This window comes from Lepidochelys kempii, chromosome 2, assembly GCF_965140285.1.
Source record: "Lepidochelys kempii isolate rLepKem1 chromosome 2, rLepKem1.hap1, whole genome shotgun sequence".
Lineage (NCBI taxonomy): Eukaryota > Metazoa > Chordata > Testudines > Cheloniidae > Lepidochelys > Lepidochelys kempii.
Window position 1 is genome coordinate 44,746,217 of NC_136381.1, and position 23,205 is coordinate 44,769,421.

Consider the following 23,205-nt stretch of genomic DNA (forward strand, 5'->3'; position numbering starts at 1 on the left):
TGCAGAGATTTTAAACAGAGAGTTCCTTTTTGTGAAATACTGCTTTCTGTAGCATAGAAGCTCTTTACAAGTTCTGCAAAGTGTAGGCTGTTTGCAGGTGTTTTTATTTCCAGCTTTAAAATTGTATTTAAAATGTGTCACAAGAGTTCTGAGCTGGAATCAGGAGAGGGCTGAAATAGTTGGATGGGAAGATTTTGGTATACTTGAGGAAGCCTTATATTTACACAAATTTTTTTTTTGCAGATAGTACAAAAGAAGCTTATTTACTTTAATGCATCTTTCTTGTTGGCTTAAAGCTGAAATGTAGTTGTTCTAAAATTAATTTACCTTTCATGAACGACAGGTTGGATTATCTTTGTAACATTAAATGTCAAGATATGTCAACCCTGAGCTCCGAGCACGTTGTGTCTACTGTAAAAAAGTTGTCCCTGAGCACTTAATGTTGTATTAAATGATGATGTGTCCTTTGCAAATGTATTATTAGTGTCAAGCTGTTCCGTCTCTCACGATTGAAAAATGGTCAGTGATTTGAGCTTCCATTAAACCTGAATAAAAAAGAGAGAGGCTGTAGGGAGTTCTTCATGCTTTTTTTGAGCACATACAGTCTCTCATGAGTGTGTTTAATACGTATCAAAATGTGTCTCTTAGCCTAAGACTTCAAAACCATCTCTAATCACAACAATCTTGCTTTGAAATTGTATTAAGGCATATCTCTCTTCTGCTTTTCGGGGAGAGATCACTGAAGATGTTAGGAGGGTGGTTTGAGAGGGCAAAAAGCAGCGCTAAATGTTTTAAGGCCAAATCCTACTCCTATCAAAGTCATTACGGGTTTTGTACATTTAACTTTCATGGCAGCTGGGATTGGGCCCTTAATTTTCCCTGAGGTTTTGTCTCTCTTAGATTCCATTAATATTCTAATAAATTGTTATTCCTAGTTAGATATTCTGTTTAGATTAGTAGTAATATGTGTTGTACCTTGGCATTTCATCTATGCATTGTGTAAAATGTAGATATGATACCAGATGGCATTAGATTGGAATTCTATTGCTTATTGAATAAATAGTAAATGGCTTAGTACCTACTTGCCTGAGAGACACCTTTTCTCCACACATTACTAGAAGTTAAGATCAGCAGACACACCCAAGGAGAAGCCTCACTGTTATACAGCAGGAAGGGTTGCCAGCAGGGCATTCTCCAGGATTCTGCGAGGAAAATGGAAAAAAAAAATTAGACATCTTGCTGATCTAGCCTCATGGGAAAAATACTTTTCTGATACACAAAACTGGTGACCGGTCAGACCCACAGCATCTTGGAGACATAATTCAAACAGTGCCTTACTTATAGGTTAGGGAGGGCAGGGCAGCAAATAAAGTAGCGTGGCTGCACGTGTGGGTGGGTGGACTTTTCATTACAGTGAAGCGGGACACACTGGTCAGTCAGCTTTCTCCTCTTCCCCCCAGCCAGTCAGCAAAGGTGGGGGAAAACTGTCTTCCTCCCTTGCCACTGCATCTGGGCCAGGGGAATAGTAGGGGAACTGAGGTCTCGCCCTTCTTTTTCAGGACCCCAGGGATTGTCTTTCTGTTGCCAGTCAAATCAAACATTCTCCTCCCTCCTGCTCTCCTGCCTCCCCGTATCTCTGCCTTCAGATGGAGCAGGGGTAAGGGTGGGATGGAATATATCCATTTGGAACCAGACTGTGGAAACCCTAATTACATTGGTGGGATTTTGAACTATTGGTTCCATTGACTTTAACTGACTTAGTTATATGAATAAGTATTTTCAGTGTAAGGGTTACTACAGTTTGCCCTAGATTTGTTAGTGTCTTTAATTGGCCACCTATACTTTTTAAACCTGATGTATATGGTAAAGCATAGATTGTTGTTACTTCTGGTACTTAAATGACTAGTATTTGCACTTTTGTTACAAGTAGGGTGACCAGTCAGCAAATGTGAAAAATCAGGACGGGGTGGTGGTAGGGGGAGTGGGTAATAGGAGCCTATATAAGAAAAAGACCCAAAAATCGGGACTGTCCCTATAAAATTGGGATAGCTGGTCACCCTAGTTACAGGCATAACTTAGCTAATTTTAACATCTGAAATGGATCACTACAATGTGGAATAAATGTTATTACAGTTTTGATTATGATTGTAATACCAACACAAAAAGATCAGGACATCAGTTTGTTGTGGTTACAAATTGGACTGAAAGCACTGAAAGGGATTTTAAATCTGTAATGTTGATTAGCAACTTTTACTATCTGTCAGTTTTTTGGCATTCTGTAAATAACTCATCTTCAAATAATTCATCTGAGTAATTAAATTTAGATTGCACATTTCTCATTTCAAATATTTTGACTCTCATCTGTTTGGTTTTCTATTGTGGCTTAATTGGTGTGGTCTATATAAACAGACAATAAATTTATATACCTTTTGTTATAAAGATCAGTCAGTGAATAGAACTTGGTATTCATCCCAGACAGAATTATGATTGAATGTATTTGCAAGATTAAAGCACTGAATTTACTTTTTTCTAATTAAAGGCAATTAAAGATTTGCAGACACAAATAAAAGACAATGAATTGAGGAATAAGTGTAGGAGCAAGTCCATTTGCAGGTGAAAAGAAGTGCCTTTGAAGCAGAACCAGCTGTATTTTCATTGAAAGAATTACAGTTTAGGAAGCTTTTCTGCATGTGCTTGCTTGATAGCATAATGTACTCATAAGCAGCTTATGCAGTACAGTGTTCAGAAAATAGTGCATTAATTTTTAAAGAAGCAAACGCAGGCGAAGAGCAGCACTGCCACATGATGATAATGAGGGTGGATACTGTAAAGTCTACTGAGGGAAAAGAAAGCAGGGAGGTTCTGAAACGTGAACATTATAAAACAATAATCAGGTATTCATATGATAATGAGCTTGGACAGCAGTATCAACAAAGGGCAAAGATGCAGCCCCGTTTCTGTTTAAGCCTGATGAATTGAAAAGCAGTTAGATACTCTTCAATCTGTTACTCAATCCCGGTATTTAATAAACTATTGTTAAAACATTGGCTTATTTGAAACAGTAAATATTGGTGTCCCTTCCCTCTCCCTTAAATGAAGCTAATTCATAGAGTTTGGCCAAGTTATATTTTAAATAGCAGGCTCCTCAAACAACCACACTCTTGTGTGTAGTCAACGTCCTCAAAATATTGTTCTCAATGCAATACATTCTTAATCACAACACAGTACAATGGTTGGGATGACGAAAAAAATATGGTGGCATTCATGCCAGCAAAACAGAGATTTAGTGACAAAATATTCCTGATGCCTAAAGAAAAGTGGCCTCCGGAACTTACTGAACTTGTGCAGTTCATCTTTAGTGTTTAATTTAGGTTTTGTACTAACCATGTTCTTCTTGTTGTTGCATAAACACTAAATTTGAAAAAAAATAACCAAAATTCTGGGTCAGGTCATCTCTAATCTGTTATTAATATTATTAAATAAAAAGATGTACGGGGCCTTATTCCCGCTCACTAATAGTGATATAAATCACATTGATTCCCATGAAATCAGTGTATTTTAATACTGTATATGTGAGAGGAGAAACAAGCACCTGTTGTGTTATGTGAAAACCTAACATTTGGTGTGGGGGAGGAATGTTGGCATTTTTCACTGTGAAACTGTTTCATGGCAGAAATGACAAACTGCCCTTGTCTTTACCCATGTCTAAATTTGCAGATACTACCAAAGGTCTCAGCTTCTGCCCATAAAAATTCTTAAAGCAGAATTTATGGTGATGCACACTTAGTAAAAGTGGCTATTATAGCTGCTGAACTAACAAAGTAGAAGAAAGAAGAGGATTGTGGGCAGACCAAGAAGCAAGGGATGAAGAGGACAGGTAGTGTTTTCATTTTTGCTGAATGTTGAAGTTCTTCTTTGAGTGCTTGTTCATGTCAATTCCAATCAGATGTGTGCACGCATGCACAGCAGCTGGAAGATTTTTCATCTAGCAGTATCCATCGGGTTGGTCTGAGCACCCCCGGAAGTGACGCCATCTTGGTGCTCAATATAGGGCCCTACCGACCCTCGACCCCCTCAGTTCCCTCTTACCACCAGTGACAGTTAGCTGGAACTTCCCCTTGCTCTTGTCATGAGAAGCACATTTGACAGTCTGTATATAGTTCTCATTAGTTCTGTAAAAAGAACAGGAGTACTTGTGGCACCTTAGAGACTAACAAATTTATTAGAGCATAAGCTTTCGTGGGCTACAGCCCACTTCATCGGATGCATAGAATGGAACATATAGTAAGAAGATATATATATATATATACACATACAGAGAAGGTGGAAGTTTCCATACAAACTGTAAGAGGCTAATTAGTTAAGATGAGCTATTATCAGCAGGAGAAAAAAAACTTTTGTAGTGATAATCAAGATGGCCCATTTAGACAGTTGACAAGAAGGTGTGAGGATACTTAATTTAGGGAAATAGATTCAATATGTGTAATAACCCAGCCACTCCCAGTCTCTATTCAAACCCAAGTTAATGGTATCTAATTTGCATATTAATTCAAGATCAGCAGTTTCTCATTGGAGTCTGTTTTTGAAGCTTTTCTGTTGCAAAATTGCCACTCTTAAATCTTTTACTGAGTGGCCAGAGAGGTTGAAGTGTTCTCCTACCGGTTTTTGAATGTTATGATTCCTGATGTCAGATTTGTGTCCATTTATTCTTTTGCATAGAGACTGTCCGGTTTGGCCAGCGTACATGGCAGAGGGGTATTGCTGGCATATCAATATATCACATTGGTAGATGTGCGGGTGAACGAGCCCCTGATGGCGTGGCTAATGTGATTAGGTCCTATGATGGTGTCACTTGAATAAATACGTGGATAGAGTTGGTATCGGGCTTTGTTGCGAGGGTAGGTTCCTGGGTTAGTGTTTTTGTTGTGTGGTGTGTGGTTGCTGGAGAGTATTTGCTTCAGGTTGGGGGTCTATCTGTAAGCGAGGACTGGTCTGTCTCCCAAGATCTGTGAGAGTGACGGATCATTTTTCAGGATAGGTTGTAAATCTTTGATGATGCGCTGGAGAGGTTTTAGTTGGGGGCTGAAGGTGACAGCTAGTGGCTTTCTGTTATTTTCTTTGTTGGACCTGTCCTGTAGTAGGTGACTTCTGGGTACTCTTCTGGCTCTGTCAGTCTGTTTTTTTCACTTTAGCAGGTGGGTATTGTAGTTTTAAGAATGCTTGATAGAGATCTTGTAGGTGTTTGTCTCTGTCTGAGGGATTGGAGCAAATGCAGTTGTATCTTAGAGCTTGGTTGTAGACAATGGATCATGTAGTGTGTCCTGGATGGAAGCTGGAGGCATGTAGGTAAGTATAGCGGTCAGTAGGTTTCCGGTATAGGGTGGTGTTTATGTGACCATCGCTTATTAGCACAGTAGTGTCCAGAAAATGGACCGCTTGTGTAGATTGGTCTAGGCTGAGGTTGATGGTGGGATGGAAATTGTTGAAATCATGGTGGAATTCCTCAAGGGCTTCTTTTCCACGGGTCCAGATGATGAAGATGTCATCAATGTAGTGCAAGTAGAGTAGGGGTGTAGTTAGTGTTAAGTAGTTAGTAGGTACTTTACTTAGTTCTTAAGTTTCCTTTGGAGGGTTTTCCCCTTCAGCGCTCTCCCGGCGCCAGGGCATGCCGCGGTCTCCTGGCTTCAAAGCCTGTGAGGTCCGTGGCAAGTGTATGCCCAGAAGCGATTCTCACGCTTCGTGTTTGAAGTGTTTGAGGAGAGCCATCAAAAGGATCGCTGTAGGATCTGTAGGGGTTTTTTTCCCCAGGACACTGTAAGATAGAGATCAGCACCTGAAAATCCTACTAATGGAAGCGGCAATCCGTCTCCAGTCCGACCCTGGCTCAGCAGACCCGGTGCCACGTACCTCCTCCTCAGTACGCAGTGACCCGGCACCGTCGGCACGGGGATCAGTGCCAAGTAAAGACAAGGACTCTCGGCATCGTCATGGCTCCACTGGTGGCTCACATGTCACAGGCAGGCACCGGTTTCAATCATCAGTGCTGCAGAAGAAAGGAGGCCAGAGAGGGGCCAGAAGGACCCAGAATATCCACAGCTGCTCGCTGAAATGGAACTTCAGTGATGGGGAGTGGCTGGAGAGGGGCTTTGACCTGGTCTTTGGGGTTTTCCCACAAGTCCAGACATAGGTAGAAACATCCTTGCTCATTCCCTCCCAGTGGAATGACCTCCCCAACCGGTCTTTGGTCCTGTTCACCCCAGCATGGCCGCTAGGATGATCGTGGGCTAAGCTCAAGAGCTTGACCCGGTACTTAGTTGGAAGTACCAACTGTCTGTGAGGATGCCAGTCTTCCTGGTGTCCACCAGAAAGAGTTTCTGTAAAATCAGGATGGTAAATACCTTACAGGGTAATTAGATTCAAAACATAGAGAATCCCTCTAGGCAAAACCTTAAGGTACAAAAAGACACAAAAACAGGAATCTACATTCCATTCAGCACAGCTTATTTTCTCAGCCATTTAAAGAAATCAGAATCTAATGCATATCTAGCTAGATTACTTACTAAGTTCTAAGACTCCATTCCTGTTCTGTCCCCGGCAAAAGCATCACAGAGAGAGAGAGAGAGAGAGGCTTTGTTTCCCTCTCCCCCGAGCTTTTGAAAGTATCTTGTCTCCTCATTGGTCATTTTGGTCAGGAGCCAGCAAGGTTATCCTAGCTTCTTAACCCTTTACAGGTGAAAGGGTTTTTCCTCTGGCCAGGAGGGATTTTAAAGGTGTTTACCCTTCCCTTTATATTTATGACAGAGGCAATGGAAAAGTTCTCAGAGCTGCTGCCGCAGGACTTCCGTGCTGAATTCTCTGCCCTGGTGGAGGAGGGCAAGTTCACTTCCAGAGCTTCATTGCAGGCCGCTCTGGACGGGGCTGATGCGGCCACTTGGGTGATGTCTATCAGGATTGCCATGAGAAGAGGAACTTGGCTCTAGGTATCAGGTCTGCCATACGAGGTCCAACAGACCATTCAGGATCTCCCCTTTGAGGGTGTGACTCTATTTTCCGAAACGACTGATTAAAGGCTACATAGCCTAAAAAACTCGAGAGCCACCCTCGAATCACTGGGCCTCCACACCCCCGCCATGCAGCCGAGGCATTTTAGGCCGCAACCTCCTCCGCTGTTCTACCAACTGCAGCACCGGCAAGACAGCTCATGGAGGAGAAACAGGGGCGGCAGGAAGAGGCCTCACCTGTCCTCAGACCCGGGCTCTGGCCCATCCAAACCTTCATCCGGCCAGAAGCAGGCCTTTCAAAGGTGCGAACAAGGACAGTGCACCAGAACTTGGACTGAATCCAACCCACCTTACCTTCTCGTCCTGACTACCCCTTTTCTACCCTGCATGGGCCCATATCACATTGGACAGTTGAGTGCTCCACACAGTAGAGAGGGGATACTCTCTCCAATTCTCTGCCCTCCCGCCCTTCCACTCCCCTTTTCTGTCCTTCTTCAGAGACCCTTTCACGAGCAACTCCCCATATAGGAGGTGCACTCTCTCCTATCGCTAGGAGCAGTCTAAGAGGTTCCTCAGGAGCTGAAGAGCAAGGGTTTCTATTCCCGATATCTCCTAATGCCGAAAGCCAAAGGCGGGCTCAGGCCCATCCTAGACCTTTGAGAGCTCAACAAGTTCATGAAGAAACTGAAGTTCTGCATGGTCTATTTGGCCTCCATCATCCCTTCCTTGGATCCAGGGGACTGGTATGCCTCCACTTGAAGGACACATCCTTTCATATAGCAATTACATTGTCCCACAGAAAATACCTCAGGTCTGTGGTGAGCAACAGACACTACCAGTTTACAGTCCTCCCATTCGGCCTGTCAGCGACACCTCGTGTGTTTACCAAGTACATGGCAATCGTGACCGAATTCCTATGCAGACACCAGGTACAGGTACCTTGACGACTGGCTGATCAAGGGCTGCTCCAGGTCTCAAATGGAGGTACAAGTCAACTTCATAAGAATGACAGTCGATGAACTGGGCCTTATCCTGAACATGGGGAAATCGAATCTGTCCTCTGTTCAGCGGATGGAGTTCATGGGGTGGTGCTGGACTCAACACACGCTAGGGCATACCTCCCGGAAGTGAGGTTTCAGGCCCTGGGCAACATCATTTGAAGTCTCAGGCAGTTTCCCACCACCACAGCAAGGAATTGCCTGAAGCTTCTAGGACACATGGCCTCCTGTACCTTTGTGATGCAACATGCCAGGCTCAGACTCCAGCCTCTCCAATCGTGGCTAGCCTCAGTGTATTGGCCAGCTCGGGACAGTTTGGACATCCTTGCCCGGTCCTCGACTTCCTCCAGTGGTGCCTTGACCCACAGGTAGTGTGTGCAGAGGTCCCCTTCACTGGTCCTCAGCCATCCCTCTCGCTAGTGACAGATGTGTCAGCCTTGGACTGGGAAACACATCTGGGAGACCTCAGGACACAAAGCCTCTGGTCTCAGGCAGAACTTGCTCTCCACATTAATGTCAGAGAGCTGAGAGCGGTGCATCTGGCATGCCAGACTTTCCGAGCCCACTTGAGAGGGAGATGTGTATCAGTCATGACAGACAACACCACAGCAATGTTCTATATCAACAAACACGGGGGTGCACGCTGCTCTCCCCTGTGCCAGGAAGCCATCATGCTGTGGGACTTTTGTGTAGCTCATTCGATACACCTGCAAGTATCGTATCTCCTGGGAGTACAGAACGAGTTGGCGAACCATATCAACAGGTCTTTTCACGGCCACGAGTGGTCCCTGCACCCGGATGTTGTGAACTCCATCTTCCAACGGTAGGGCTTTCCCCAGATGAACCTGTTTGCCATGCAACCCAACAGGAAGTACCAACAGTTTTGCCCAGGCTCCATCACAGACGCGTTCCTCCTCCCATGGGGAGGCCATCTTCTCTACGCGTTCCCGCCCATCCATCTCATGCACAAGGTGCTCCTCAAGATACAAGGGAAGAGCTTCAGTGATATTGATAGGTCCAGCCTGGCCCCACCAACACTGGTACACATCTCTCCTGGAAATGTCCATGGAAGCCCCAGTTACCTTGCTCCTCCTCCAAGACTTAATAACTCAGGATCACAGCTGTCTCCAGCACCCGAACTTCGAGTTGTTGCACCTCATGGTGTGGAAGCTCCATGGCTGAACCCCATGGAGCTCTCCTGCTCATACCCTCCTTGGCAGTAGGAAACCCACCACCAGGGCTACCTACCTTGCCAAATGGAAGAGATTCTGGTCGGCGCAGCATCACTTGTCCCAGATGCTCGTCTCTAACCCACTCATATTGGACTACCTTCTCCATCTCAAGCAGCAGCGATTGTCCATGTTATCAATAAGAGTTCACTTGGCTGCCCTCTCTGCCTTCCATCCAGGCGCAGAGGGCCAGTCGGTGTTTGCCAACCCTATGGTCAGCTGTTTCCTGAAGGGTCTCGATAGGCTATATCCACACATCCAGCAACCAACCCTGTCCTGGGACCTCAGTCTGATCCTTTCCAAATTGATGGGTCCGCCCTTTGAACTGCTGGTGACGTGTTCCCCGCTGTACCTGTCATACAAAGTGGCGTTTCTGGTAGTGATAACCTCAGCCAGAGGTTGAGGCCCTAACATCAGAGCCCCCTTACACCGTGTTCTATAAGGACAAGGTTCAGCTCAGTCCACACCCAGCTTTTCTCCCGAAGTTGTCTCCCAGTTTCACATCAACCAGAAATCTTCCTCCCAGTGTTCTATCCTAAGCTGCACTTGAGTGGCAGAGAGCAGAGGCTTCACTCATTGGATTTCCGCAAAGCACTAGCCTTTTACATTGAAAGAACGAAACCGTTTAGGAAGTCACAACTGTTTGTGGCTGTGGCAGACAGGATGAAGGGTATTCCAGTCTCCTCCCAACAAATTTTCTTGTGAATCATGTCCTGCATCCATGAATGCTATAACCTAGCAGAGGTGCCTGCCCCTCTGCTCACAGCGCACTCCACTACGGCACAAGCTTCTTCAGCAGCGTTCCTGGCTCAAGTCCTGACCCAGGAAATATGCAGAGTGGTGATGTGGTCCTCCATACATACTTTCACCGCGCATTATGTGATTACCCAGCAGGCCAGAGACGATGAGGTCTTTGGTAGAGCAGTGCTCCAGTCAGTGGACAGCTCCGACCCCGTCTCCTGAATTTAGGCTTGGGAGTTACCTGATTGGAATTGACATGAACAAGCACTCGAAGAAGAAAAACGGTTACTCACCTTCTCTTAGCTGTTGTTTTCGAGATGTGTTGTTCATGTCCATTCCAATACCTACCCTCCTACCCCTCTGTCAGAGTAGCTGGCAAGAAGGAACTGTGGGGGTGGCGGGTTGGTAGGGCCCTATATTGAGTGCCATGATGGTGCCACTCCAAGGTACCCTCGGACCAACCCGATGGATACTGCTAGGGGGAAAATCTTCCACCTGCCATGCATGCACACGTGCACATACCTGATTGGAATGGACATGAACAACATATCTTGAAGAACAACAGTTACGAGAAGGTGAGTAACTGTTTTTTGTTGTTGTTATTGCCAAATTTTTATTTCAGAATCCCGGTTTTTTTAAATTCCTTTAGATAAGGTCACTTAGGTTTAAGATGTATCAGTGCTACAGGTAAATGTGTCCCTAGTCATCTTCCCATCAGAAGTGCTGCAGGAGATAGTCCAGGTACAAGTAGTGTTGACTGATATATATGTTCAGTGATTTTTGGAGAAATCTTAAGTCTGCACTGTTCTCTCCATCTCCCTCTTCTGAGGGTAACATGGACTTATAATATGTTCCAAATCCTGTGTTAATACTAGGAATGGTTCAGTGGTAAATTGAGTCCTGTTGCCACATATGAAGACTTCAGGAACCACATGTCTTGCAAATATTAATTTTAGTTTCTGGATAACCTGTGAGTTTTGTGTGAGTATAGCCAAGTCAATGTAACTGGAGAAAAAATTGACTACAATAATATATGTACCTACCAGAAAAACAAATGTGTTACTACCCTCTGCCAAGGTCTGTCAGGTAGCTTTATAGTGAGTAATGGTGTTTTTGTTTGTTTTTTCCTTGATACATACATCGCAGCCCTTTGCTAAGATCTGAATTTGCCTATTCAGTCTGGGCCACCATATGGATTGCTGTGCTCATGCCCCATACTTTTTTACATCTTGGTGTTCCTTATGGATTTTGGAGAGCATCTCTTTCTGAGGTACTATCGGGATAAAAACATGCTGTCCTTTCAGAAGTAGGCCATGTGAAGGTCATTTTGGTCCTGCTAATATGGCAATAAATCTGTTGAAAGTTGACTCCTTCAACCCCACCCTCTTTGGCAGAGTTGAGTAAGTTTCTGGCAAGTCTTGTCCTTTAGTTGTTCATCTCTAATTGCTGAAGTTGGCTGGCAGATGCTGAAATTGCTGCCAGAATGTAAACTTTGACATCTTCACTAAAACCTTTAGTTCATCTCTGGGTGGCTGTGTAATTGGGGCTCTAGGTGGAGTGTCTGCTGCTATGAGTGCTGTCTCAGATATGTGTTCAGTGTTGAAGGAAAATTACAGAAGCCGTATTTGAACTCTTTGAATCCTAGGTAGGTCATCCAGTGGTTTTGCACCCAATAATGCCAGTAAAGGCTTGTGGTCTGTTTCTGTGTTAAAATCCAAGCCGAATGGATAGACACTGTGCCATTCACAGGTCCAGGCAACTGCTAGAGCTAATGTCTGGTCAGCTGCAGGAAGCATATATCTTTCTCTGCACACACTCTTTTCTTAAGTTTTGTAAGATCCACACAAATGTGGATTTTGTCATTGGTTTTCAGTCAGTGGGTTCCTTTATCTGGGAAATAACCCCCAAGTCATACATTCTCTTTCATTATTCTTTGACTTTGCCCAGCAAGGATATAGGGGTGTGGCATGGGACTTCGAGAGCAAAAGGTAGTTGCTGATGGCACTAATTTTATTTTGTACTCCCCGGATAGCTCCCTAACTCAGTGAAGATGTGTGGATACATCTCCTGTATAGTTTGCTTTTTTCTATTATTTCTGTCCAGTTTCTCTATTAGTTGTAGTCCTTATATTGCTAGCAACCCTAGTTTTTAGTCCCTGTATTACATATATTTGTTGAAGACCTTTCCGTCTTTTCTCCAGTTTCCCACAGAACTATTCACAAACATCCAAGGTAGTGTACTAGCTCCATGTAGAATATTATTTGGTCTTTGCAGATCTCCATCCCAGGACTGATTATATATCTTTTTGGCAGCGACTGCTGCCCCAGGATCAGTGTTAAATTTAAGGTTTCAATGCTTCACATTTATACTTGTATACCAAGGTGTAGTATGTTCTATTGAGAATATAGGCCCTAGAAATATGGATTAATTGTCATCCTGTTACCCGGGGTTCTTTCAACCCAAAGCTCTTGGTAACTTTCATTCTGTGTGAGGTGGTGTCAGGAAATAAATCAGGGGAGACACGGCCGTCCGACCGACAGATGGCTGGCACAAACAGGACAACACACGAGTGCTTTCATTTGAAGCTAAACTTTACTTAGTCTCAAGCACTTATACGCACCTCCACAACAGGTTAGTAAAACACCCCCAACCCTTGATAATTACCAAAGCTGAGTGTGGCTCTCGAGTGGCACAGCAGTAGGCTTCCGGTGGCCAAATCTTCCGTCTGCAGGTGGGGACTGCAAGATGTATCCAGAGGGAGAGTCCAGAAAGAGTCCAACTACCTCAAACTTTTCCCCCTTATTTATACATTAGTAATAGAATGACATGTCCCTTAAAGAAAACTTGTTAAGTAAGCAGTTTCAATAGTCAAGCAAGAGGTTCCTTCTGATTATCGATTAACCAGATGTGGGTTTTTCCAGAGTTTGCAGCCTTGAGGCCCCAATAGACATTCCTGGGGCACATCCTACTTTTCTAAGATGCATATATCAGCAACTTCAACACAATTCTTATCAGGAAGGATGCAGGGTCAAGCTGCCCTTTCTGTGGCACCCAAAAAACCCCTTCCCCTCCTGCCTTGGTTAAGCTAAGCCTGCTGACTTGGCTAATTTACAGCCTGCTGACTTGGCTGCTTTTAGTAATAAGCCATAGTGGTTTCAGGCACTTTACTGGTTTGCCAAAGTCTCCCTGTTCAATCCTACAATAACACTCCCTCGTGGATTGTTTCCATTACTCTTAGTGATCTGTGTGCTATTGCAAAATGTCCCATTTTATGGCATTTCCTACATTCTTCCTCTTTTGCTGGATGTTGTTGCCGGCTTTGACTTGGTGCTTGCCACAGCTTTTCCAGCCTTCCCTCTTACAGGGTTCTTTGATTTCTGACTGTCTAGTTATGCACTGTTCTAACATTGTAAATTTGCTCCAACTGCTCCTGATCACATTTGTGTTTTTTTTTTTTCTTTACTCTTTTCTTCCCATTACCATTTCTTTAAGGAGAGGGATGCACTTACTTTGCAACAAGTAGTTTGGAGACAGAGGGAGAAAGAGCCATGCCTTAAAAGCAGAAACTGGAGAACTTCCCGACCAGGAAGCTCCTCTCTTTATTATGCTCACTACTGTAACATATCCTGGTCTTCTGGTAACTGTGTTGGACCAGGGACTCTCCAACTCTAAGGGAAGATAGTGGAGAAGGGATGAAAGAGAAGAGGGTTTTGCTTAAACAATACACAAGGTCACGATCAGATTTAGTCTGGAAGTTTTCCAGCTACATCCTCTGCTGCTTCTCTGCCTATGCTCTCTCAGGAACTCAGTGTCTGTCAAATAGATATTGGGTAAGAGACAAATGGGGCTTTGTCTGATGAGTCCATTTTAACTGACTTTGACTGTCACTTGGTGGGAAGAAGAAACAGCTTAGACTAATGATGACTAATATTTGTACAGAGAGAGCTTGCAGTATGAGCATGATGAAACAGGAAGGAATTAGAAGTGTGCAAATGCATATTCCAAACTGTTGAATTTCTAGGCCCAAAGAACCTAATGAACCTACATTATTTATCTGTGCAATGTGTTACAGGTGATAACTATCAGTTTTATGGGCCAGGGACTTTGCATTTCATAGTTCTTTACTGTCCTATAGTGCAGATGTCTTTCCTAGGGCTTTAGAAAGAGGTTTTTTTAGTACAATTGCAGAATCTAGTTTTCATTGCAAAAAAATGAAGAGATGCCCTTTAAAAACTTTTGCACTTGGTGGACTCAAGACTCTTCTCCAGTATAGAATCATAAAATATCAGGGTCATCTAGTCCAACCTCAGGAGGTCATCTAGTCCAAACCCCTGCTCAAAGCAGGGTGTCTTTTGGCTGTCGTATTTAGCAAGGAGTGGTAAATTAAATGACAGGTACATAGTTTTGGAGAATTAACTGCTTTAGAGTCATCATTAAAATATTTGTTATATAGATGATTTTAGTTGTTCATATCAACTTTAATATAAATCTGGAAGCATTCTCTATGTAACTGCAGTCCAGCCTCATCAATAACCACATTACTGGAGTAAGTAGTACCAGAGTGGTTTAAACTGATGGAAAGAGTAATGTGACAGGGTGGCACAATCCTTAAGGGCTGGTGGGCTGAAATTCCTGATTACAGAATGAGCCAAACCTGGGAAAGATCAGGATGATTTTCCTATAAGAACAGGTGTAGGCTGCAGTGCTTTGGGAAAGTGTAAGAAAGCATAGAGAGTTGGGAGGGAATGTAAAGGGCCCTTGTAGGGAATGCCCTGAGACCACTGGAGCAGGAGGCTCCTAAGGGAAAACCTGGGCTGAGTTTGGACCTAGAAGTTTGGGGGTCTAGAGGCCAGTGCCAAAAGACTGAGTTCCAGCCAGGAAGAGTTGGGCTGTGGGAACAGATTGGGACAGAAGAAGAGCTCTGGCTGTGAGAGACGACACCAGAAATCATTATGGACTGTTGCGTGGTGATGGACTTTATTTTGGGACCCTGAGGATTGTTTTTGTTGTTAAACTATCCCCAAGCAGGTGGTGGTGGTATTCATGTGAAAGCCTGTGTGCTGTTCTTAAGTGGCCTGCAAGAAGGGGGCAAAAGGGACAGCGTTCCTGAAAAGCAACCCCTGTCCAGGATGGAGCATGCAGTAAATGGCCACCTTGCTACAAGCAATAATAGACTTTCTCCTTGTAGCAGTAGATTTGATCCTAACAAATGAACTTTAATCAAAGAGAGTACATACCCTGTATGAAATATTTACACCAACGTTGGTCACCTTTGCAGTTTACCCTTCGGAGGGAATATCAGTAAGTGGGGGGATTTCAGTTGTTGACGTCCAGTAGCTTCTGGTTCCCTGTGCTCTTTCAAGGCTGCATAGTTCTCATTATCTAAAATTCTGTTGCATCACTGGAAGAGCAGATATTTGGATGTAAGTCATTCTGTTGGTTGTTCTGCTTTGTTTACCTTGGAAGGAATGACAGAGGATTTGAGTCATGAGCGCTGAAACTGGAGCGAGCACTTTTCAATTATCTTTTTTTTTAAGTTGAAGATATTTTTAGTGCTTAAAAATCCCAAATGGATAAATTTCTATAGTTTGTTCACAAGTAAGTTGGAACAGCTGCATCACTTTATTGAAAATTGGCTCAAAAATATTCCAAGCTGGGATAGTTCTGTGCCAAATTTCACCCTGGAGTGAATTTTTATGAGTTATAAATTCCTGCAATTTATAATGGAAATTCTGACAGCTCCTTAACCATTGCATAGCAAACAGTGCTATTATAATACTTGGAGGGTAGAAACCCCTGCTGGTTCTGTTTCCCCTCTTCTCATGAGGTAACCTTTGGGTTGTTTCTCTGATTGCTTTAGAAAATGACTGTTCCTCTGCTCTGTGGTGCCCGCCTATCTTAGGAGGTCAGCAGCTCCTGCGATATAAAGCTCCAGTGGCCCTGTACTCTAATGGTGGAAGACATTCATGATGCATTGACTGGATGAATTTGTTGGAGTTTAGGATACAAATTTTCATTCCCTAATTCTCTTTCCCTTCCTTCCCCTAAGAGACTCTGTTAGCTTTCCTCTGACAATACATTCTGGTGCTGTGCCTTTCCTTTTGGCATCAAATGTGTCATAATTATTCACATCCTTTATGCATGACTTTTGCTCAAGAACAGACGGTCTTCACAATATTTAATCCCTAATGTGGGGCTGTTTGGGGGAGGAGAACTTGTACAAGGGGAGCATCCCCTGTATGCCACAAAGGGGATCTCTTCACTGGATATGAATAGATGCTGAATAGACTGGTGGGGTGCGGGGGGACTCCTGCAGAAGGTTGATGTTTTCTACACACATGCTGTCTGACGGCTACTGAACATTGCAGTTGCCATTTTAGTAAATAACGTACCATTGGAGGTGTATCATAATTTGCATTTTGTAGCTCACTGGACTCTCAGGCTCCAGGTTGATTTGTTAACTACTGTTTTGGTTTTCTGGTTGTTATTTGTTTTAAAGACCATTGTTGACCCTGCTATTGGTCCTGTTCTTGGGGCACAACTCTTTCTTTCTATCACTGAACTCTTAAAAATTTTAGATCTGCCACTGAAGCTACAATTTATTGTAGATGTACCTTATCTTCAGTGCATCATTTACATTAACTCTTTTTTCTACCTTAGGAAAACAAGATTACAAGAAAAGCAGGCCAGTGTTAAGAGCAACAAGATTAAAAGCAGAGGCCAAGAAAACTGCACTGGGCATAAAGGTAGATATCTATTTGATAGCTTATACCATGTTGAGTTTCTTTTCCCCATAGATGTACTGTGTGAATATTGATTTTTGAGAGATATTGTTTGACACTTCAAGACCTAAGTGGAATGCCAGAATCTAAAATATTTATGAGGGATTGTTTTTAACCTTCAAATAACTGGAATAACTGAAACTCTAAAGGACTTTAAATGTTCCACATTCTTGATATGAAGCATACTTTTATTTAACAGTGCCAGTGGAATAGTATATGTTTAGAAACAGGATTTTTTAGACAGGTACTGTATAAACAAAAATGCTTTAATGGTTTTATATAGTTGTTCAAAATAGCCATGAATTCCTGCCTTCTTCTAGTATGTTATATCCAGGAGTTGTTTAAAAACAAATATTGGTATAGTCTCATCATTAATAAGTATAATATATTATGTGGCTACATCCATCCACTTTGACTCCAACATGGAAAATGATTGCCTTCACCACCAACAAAACAGCAAGGAGTGTCCTGAATTTCAAAGTGCTTGGAAACTTCCTGTTTTCAAGTGAGTGTGAAGTATAATTATGACTAAATGGTCAGGGCAATAAATATTAACATGAAGGACAAATATTCTGTACTATTCACCATGCTATTATGATGGAATTTGGCTAAGCATGTCGTTTATTTAAGTTGCATCCAATATTTATCCCCCAAATTTATTTTTGAATCAAAATAAAATAATATGAAATTAACTTGGCAGCCATGCTGAGAAACATGCAGAATAAAAATGGCTCAAAAATCTAACTGTTCTATCGAAAGAAACTCAGAAATGTTAAAAGGAGAACATATTCTTGTTTCTGGCAGATGAGAAATCAATTTTTTCAAGTTATAGTTTATAGCAAATGCCAAGGTATTACTACCAAGCTGTAACAGCTGTTGAGCTGCCAGATGATGTATTTGGTTGTCTTCCAGAATTTGCTATTATAATCATGAAACAGTACTTTCCTTTTGCTCCTGATTGCTGATCTCGATCAAGTACTGCCATGCGGTGCAGTATGTTTTCACAACATAATCTCCTCAGTTAGTGCTGTGTGTCAGTTTTTAATGAGAAAAAGTAGATTGCCTTTTTTGTTTAAAAGATGGATTACTAACCTCTGGAGTTCTGTGTTTTTTCCTTTCTTTCTTAGGGTATATCTATACATACAGGGCTGCAACTTTACCAGTACAGCTGCATCACATCTGGTGAAGACGCTCTATGCCAATGGGAAAGACCTCTCCCATTGGCATTAAAAAACACCCCACCTCCGCGAGCAGTATAAGTGATGTCATTGGGAGAGTTTCTTCTGCTGACATAGTGCTCTGCACACAAACGCTTATGTCGGTGCAATTTATGTCGCTCAGGGGGTGGAATATTCACACCCCTGAGCGACATACATTTTGCCAACATAGGCTGTAGTGTAGACATAGCCCTACTGCATTTTACTCTTATTTTTTTAATTCTGTGATATGACCTTCTCAAAGTGATGTTCCACCTGGTCATTTTTATTGTCCATTCAGCTCCCAGTTAATTTAAAAAAAAACCCCTCTCAATTAGTGTTTTTGGAGATTTTGCTAAATGTCTTTTACAAGTGAGGATATTTTGTTCCTGTGTTCTCAGAAACTAGATCACTCACTATTTCCTTGTATTGCATAATTCTTACTTGAAAAGTACACAAAACTGAGAAGAATAAAGATACATAGAATCTTAAGTATAAATGTTAGTGACTGAGGAAAATAAGAGAGAATTTTATGTCGCAACATGTTTCTCCCTTAACATATTGTAGTCTAGCAGAGCGTTAGCTCTGCTAAACATAAAGTTGAGTGTTGCTGTTTAAGGGATGACTATTGTAAGTTCTCAAAATCTGCATGCTTAGTTAGATTGTCTTTAAATTTAAATTAAAATTTAAATTTAAATTTAAATTAAATTTGCTGTACCTTATGAGGGTGCTGGGGGTAGTATTAGTGGTCTAAGTTTGTGGTCATTTTAGCAAGAGGTCTCCCCACCCCCATCACCTGGTTCATCTAACTCTTTTCTCACCCGGGGTTCAGACTCTGGCTCTGGTCCTCCGCAAACTGATCTCAGTCACTGAGGATTTATTTTAGCTAATGCATGGGACCCACTGCCCCTCTGGGGAAGCAAGATTGAAAAAGTTATTAAGAGTAAAGTTTGTAACTACAGTTCAGTGCATGCCAAACTGATGTACCCAAAAGAGTGAAATGCACATCTGCAGCAAGGCTAGGGCTCTGTTGAAGCCAGAAGGTTGGTAGGCAGCCTGTTGTCAGAGTAACTGGGTTACATGCTGTGGTGACTGAACCTAAGCTGCACCCATGCAATGTGAATTTGAGCCCTACCATTAGCGGCTTTTAGAGAATGTGTTATGTGTGTGTCCTTGATCTCTGACTGCATTCTTCAGGAAAGTTTTGCCCTGAAACCAACATTTCTAGTTTAAGAGTAATATTTTAATGAGATATGCTCTAAAATTCACATTCACATTCAGACTGATTTTACTTTTCAAATATTATCAAGGAAATTGGTATTAAATAAAGAGAAGATGAAAGAACACAAGTGGTTAGGATAATGTACTCATGATTCATAATCTTCATCTGCTTCCATAGAATGGAAATAAGTAGGATCAAAAGGAAAGCAAGATGCTGAGTTGTTTGGTCAAGGGTTCCTGATACAGAGCCTTCCTGCCCCCCAACATCAACTGCTCGTAATATTTACAGCTTCTCATACTTTTTTTGGTGCAGAGCCAGGGGATATAGGGTGTCAGAACAGTGAAGGCAAATGTGGGAGCATGGGGCAGTGCAGGGGATACGGAGACTGGAAGGATGCAGGATGGAGCTCTGGCCCTTTGCCAACTTAGAGCTGTGCCTCACACCCTTAGACAATGGCCCTTATTAGTGTAAAGAATCATCCAAATACTGTGTTTTTTTGAAAACCCAGTTCAGTGACTAGAGTTTTGATGCTGCACTTGATTTCCAAATATGTAGTTTTTCTGTGATCCCCCAGTGAATAAAGGTGCATCCTCAAAGGGACCTTTGCTCTCTGGCTTCTCAGAAGTGCTGACAGAACAGAACCATGGGGAAGGGTAAGTTGGGCAACAGTGCTAGACTTGACAGGGAAGGGAAATGGAGGTTGCTCAGAGGCTTCCCTTCCCTCCACTGTCCCCCAATCAGGGGAAGAAACCCAGAAGTCCCATTCTTTCCCATGCTTACTCCAGCAGTGGGGAAGGGGTTCAAGGCTCCCTCTCCACTGGCTGCTGCTGCTACTTGGGAAAGAGGGAGGTCAGAGCAGTGCAGGAGAGTGTGGGGAGGAGAGAAGGGCGATCAGAGCATGCAGTGAGGGATTTGGGGAGCACTTCAGCTCTCCTCCTGTGAATATTCCCTCTTGCGCCCACCACTATTTTTGTCCTTCTTTCAAAATATGCCCCCCCTAGTGCTGAGAGTAGGAGGGGAACAAGAATGTTCAGTGCATGACACGGGCATACAATGTAGAGCAGGAGTGGGCAAACTTTTTGGCCCGAGGGCCACATCGGGGTTGCGAAACTATGGAGGGCCAGGTAGGGAAGGCTGTGCCTCCCCCAAACAGCTTGGACCCCGCTCCCTATCTGCCCCCTGATTGCCCCCCTCAGAATCCCCGACCCATCCAACACGCCCCCCCACTCCTTGTCCCTGACCGCCCCCTCCTGGGATTCCCGTCCCTGACAGCCCCCTCCTGGGATTCCCGCCCCAACCCCCCGGGGCCCCACCCCCTATCCAACCCCCCTGCTCCCAGTCCCCTGACTGCCCGACTCCTATCCACACCCCCATCCCTTGACAGGCGCCCCCGGGACTCCCACACATATCCAACCCTCCCTGCTCCCTGTCCCCTGACTGCCCGACCCCTATCCACACCCCCATCCCTTGACAGGCGCCCCCGGGACTCCCACACATATCCAACCCTCCCTGACCCCTATCCACACCTGCGCCCCTAACCGCCCCCTGGGACCCCACCCCTTATCCAATCTCCCTGCTCCCCCCCCCCGACCGCTCCCCCCCCCCCGAAACTCTGCCCCATCCAACTGCCCCCATCCCCTGACTGGCCCCCAGGATCCCTTGCCCCTTATTCAACCCCTCCCCACCCCCTTACCACGTCACTCAGAGTGGCAGGAGCTTGAAGCCACGCTGCCTCCCTGCCCGGCAGGAGCGATGAGCCAGAGCGCTGGCGGCATGCTGAGGCTGCGGGGGGGTGGCGGGGCGGAGGACAGCCTCCCTGGCCGGGAGCTCAGGGGCCGGGCAGGACGGTCCCACGTGCCGGATGTGGCCTGCGGGCTGTAGTTTGCCCACCTCTGATGTAGAGACTGGGTGAGGAGTGGAATGGGCTTCAGAGGGAATGAACAGAACAGGTAATCATCAAGTAATCCATCCCCTGTAACAAACTCCTAGAGTCTGGCAGTCAGAGGCTAGGGAAACCCAGAGCATGAGTTGGCATCCCTGACCATCTTGGCTAATAGCCACTGATGGACCTATCCTCCATGAACTTACGTATTTTTTTTTAACCAGGTTTTAGTTTTGGCCTTCACAATATCCTCTGGCAACAAGTTTCACTGGTTGACTGTGTGTTGTGTGAAGAAGTACTTCCTTTTGTTCATTTTAAACCTGGTGCCTATTATTTCATTGGTGACCCTAGTTCTTGTGTTATATGAAGGAGTAAATAACACTTCCTTATTCACTTTCTCCACACCATTCATGATTTTATAGACCTCTATTGTACCCCCCACTTGTCGTCTCCTTTCCTAGCTGCAAAGTCCTTGTCTTTTCAATCTCTCTCCATGTTCCATAACCTTAATAATTTTTGTTGCTCTTCTTTTGTGGTAGATCATATTTGGGAACTGACAACAAGTATGTTCAGTGCATGGAACAGGCATACAATACAGAGACTGGGATGAGGAGAGGAATGTTTGGTGCATGGTACAGTACACAGCACTAAGATCATAGTTGGGAGCTGAGAAGCGGCATGACCAGAGCATGCACCAAAGACAATGCTGAGACCAGGATGAGGAGCAGAGAACAGGATTGCTTAGTGCATGGTACAAACCCACAGATGCGATGAAATGAAAACACCCATTGAGATGAACAGAGCAGCTCTTCCCTCTCGGAGCCCTTTTCAGGCTGCATTCATCTTCATGGTGTGTTCTCATTCATTGGGGAGATCTCATTGAAATGAACGGGCCACTTCACACCTCTCTGAGGGCTTGTCTACACTACCCCTTAAGTTGATGTAACTTACATCACTCAGGGGTGTGAACAAACCACCCTTCTAAGTAATGTAAGTTATCTCAACTTAAAGCGGTGTCTACACCATACTATGTTAGCTGGAGATGCTAGTTTCTGCCTCTCCTTTTGGTGGAGTAATTATGCCAACAGAAGAGTGCTCTCTTGTCGACGTAGCACATTGGCACCCATGTAGCGCAGTAGTGAAGACGCCCTGAATGTCCTCCTCTGAGCTTGCTAACAGTCAGCTGTAGCTGCCGATACAGAGATGGGCAGGGGAGGGAGATCTGCAAATGCCGGCGGGGCAGCTATATGCTCTGGAAGGGGTGTATGCTATGGGAGACGGTGAGCTAAGGAGAGGGTGAGAAGAGACACACACACTAGTCTCCTTTCATATGCTTAAAGTTACTATAAACTACGTGGAATAATAATTTCAAAATATTGTGAAAACGTCTGTTTTCTCTCCCTATCCTGTCAGCACCTCCACACTCAAAAAATGTCATAACACGAGCATTATCGCCATTTGACTGTAATGAAACACACAGGAAGGCGAAAGACCCCACAAACATGCCATGTGGTATCTTTAATCTGTCCTCAGTTCCACCTGCATACCATGTGATAGTGTTACGTTAAGAAGGTATAGTTGTCTCCTACAAATAACATCTCTGTTTCTGTTCAAAAAATTAGGAAATACAATGGGAAAACACTTTGTTAATGCAGAGTTAAGGTTGCCCAGTAGTGCCTCGTGCCCTTCCAGAACATCAGATTCAGCTACACCAGAGGTAGGCAAACTACGGCCCGCAGGACCGTCCTGCCCAGCTCCTGAGCTCCCGGCCGGGGAGGCTAGCTCCCAGCCCCTTCCCCTCTGTCGTCCCTCCCTTCCCCCCTCAGCCTCAGCACGCCGCCAGTGCTCTGGCCCGCCACTCCTGCCAGGCAGGGCGTCGTCGTGGCTGCAAGCTCCTGCCGCTCTGAGCGGCATTGTAAGGGGGCGGGGAGGGGTTGGATAAGGGGCAGAGGGTCCTGGGGGACGGTCAGGGGGCGGTTGGATGGGGTGGAGGTTCAGGGTGGGGGGGTCAGGGGACGGGGAGCAGGGGGGTTGGATGGGGGAGGTCCCAGGGGGCGATTAGGTGCAGGCGTGTGGATAGGGGTCGGGGCAGTCAGGAGACAAGGAACAGGGTGGGATGGAGTTGGATGGGTCGGGAACTCTGAGGGGGGCGGA

The 23,205-nt window shown here is 44.5% G+C and overlaps 1 protein-coding gene across 2 annotated transcripts in view; it reads left to right on the forward strand.

Moving 5' to 3' along the window:
• The window catches only part of TRIQK (triple QxxK/R motif containing), a 79,638-nt gene that overhangs the window by 38,448 nt on the left and 17,985 nt on the right, over positions 1-23,205 (forward strand). The window contains exons 3-4 of one of the 2 annotated variants that reach the window (XM_073330588.2): positions 16,630-16,715; positions 21,591-21,844. In XM_073330588.2, the coding sequence (XP_073186689.1) occupies positions 16,630-16,715; positions 21,591-21,608 (104 nt within the window). In that variant the 3' untranslated portion in view covers positions 21,609-21,844. Of the gene's footprint in view, positions 1-16,629; positions 16,716-21,590; positions 21,845-23,205 lie in introns of those variants that run through there. The other variant, XM_073330587.2, reaches the window with a different exon arrangement.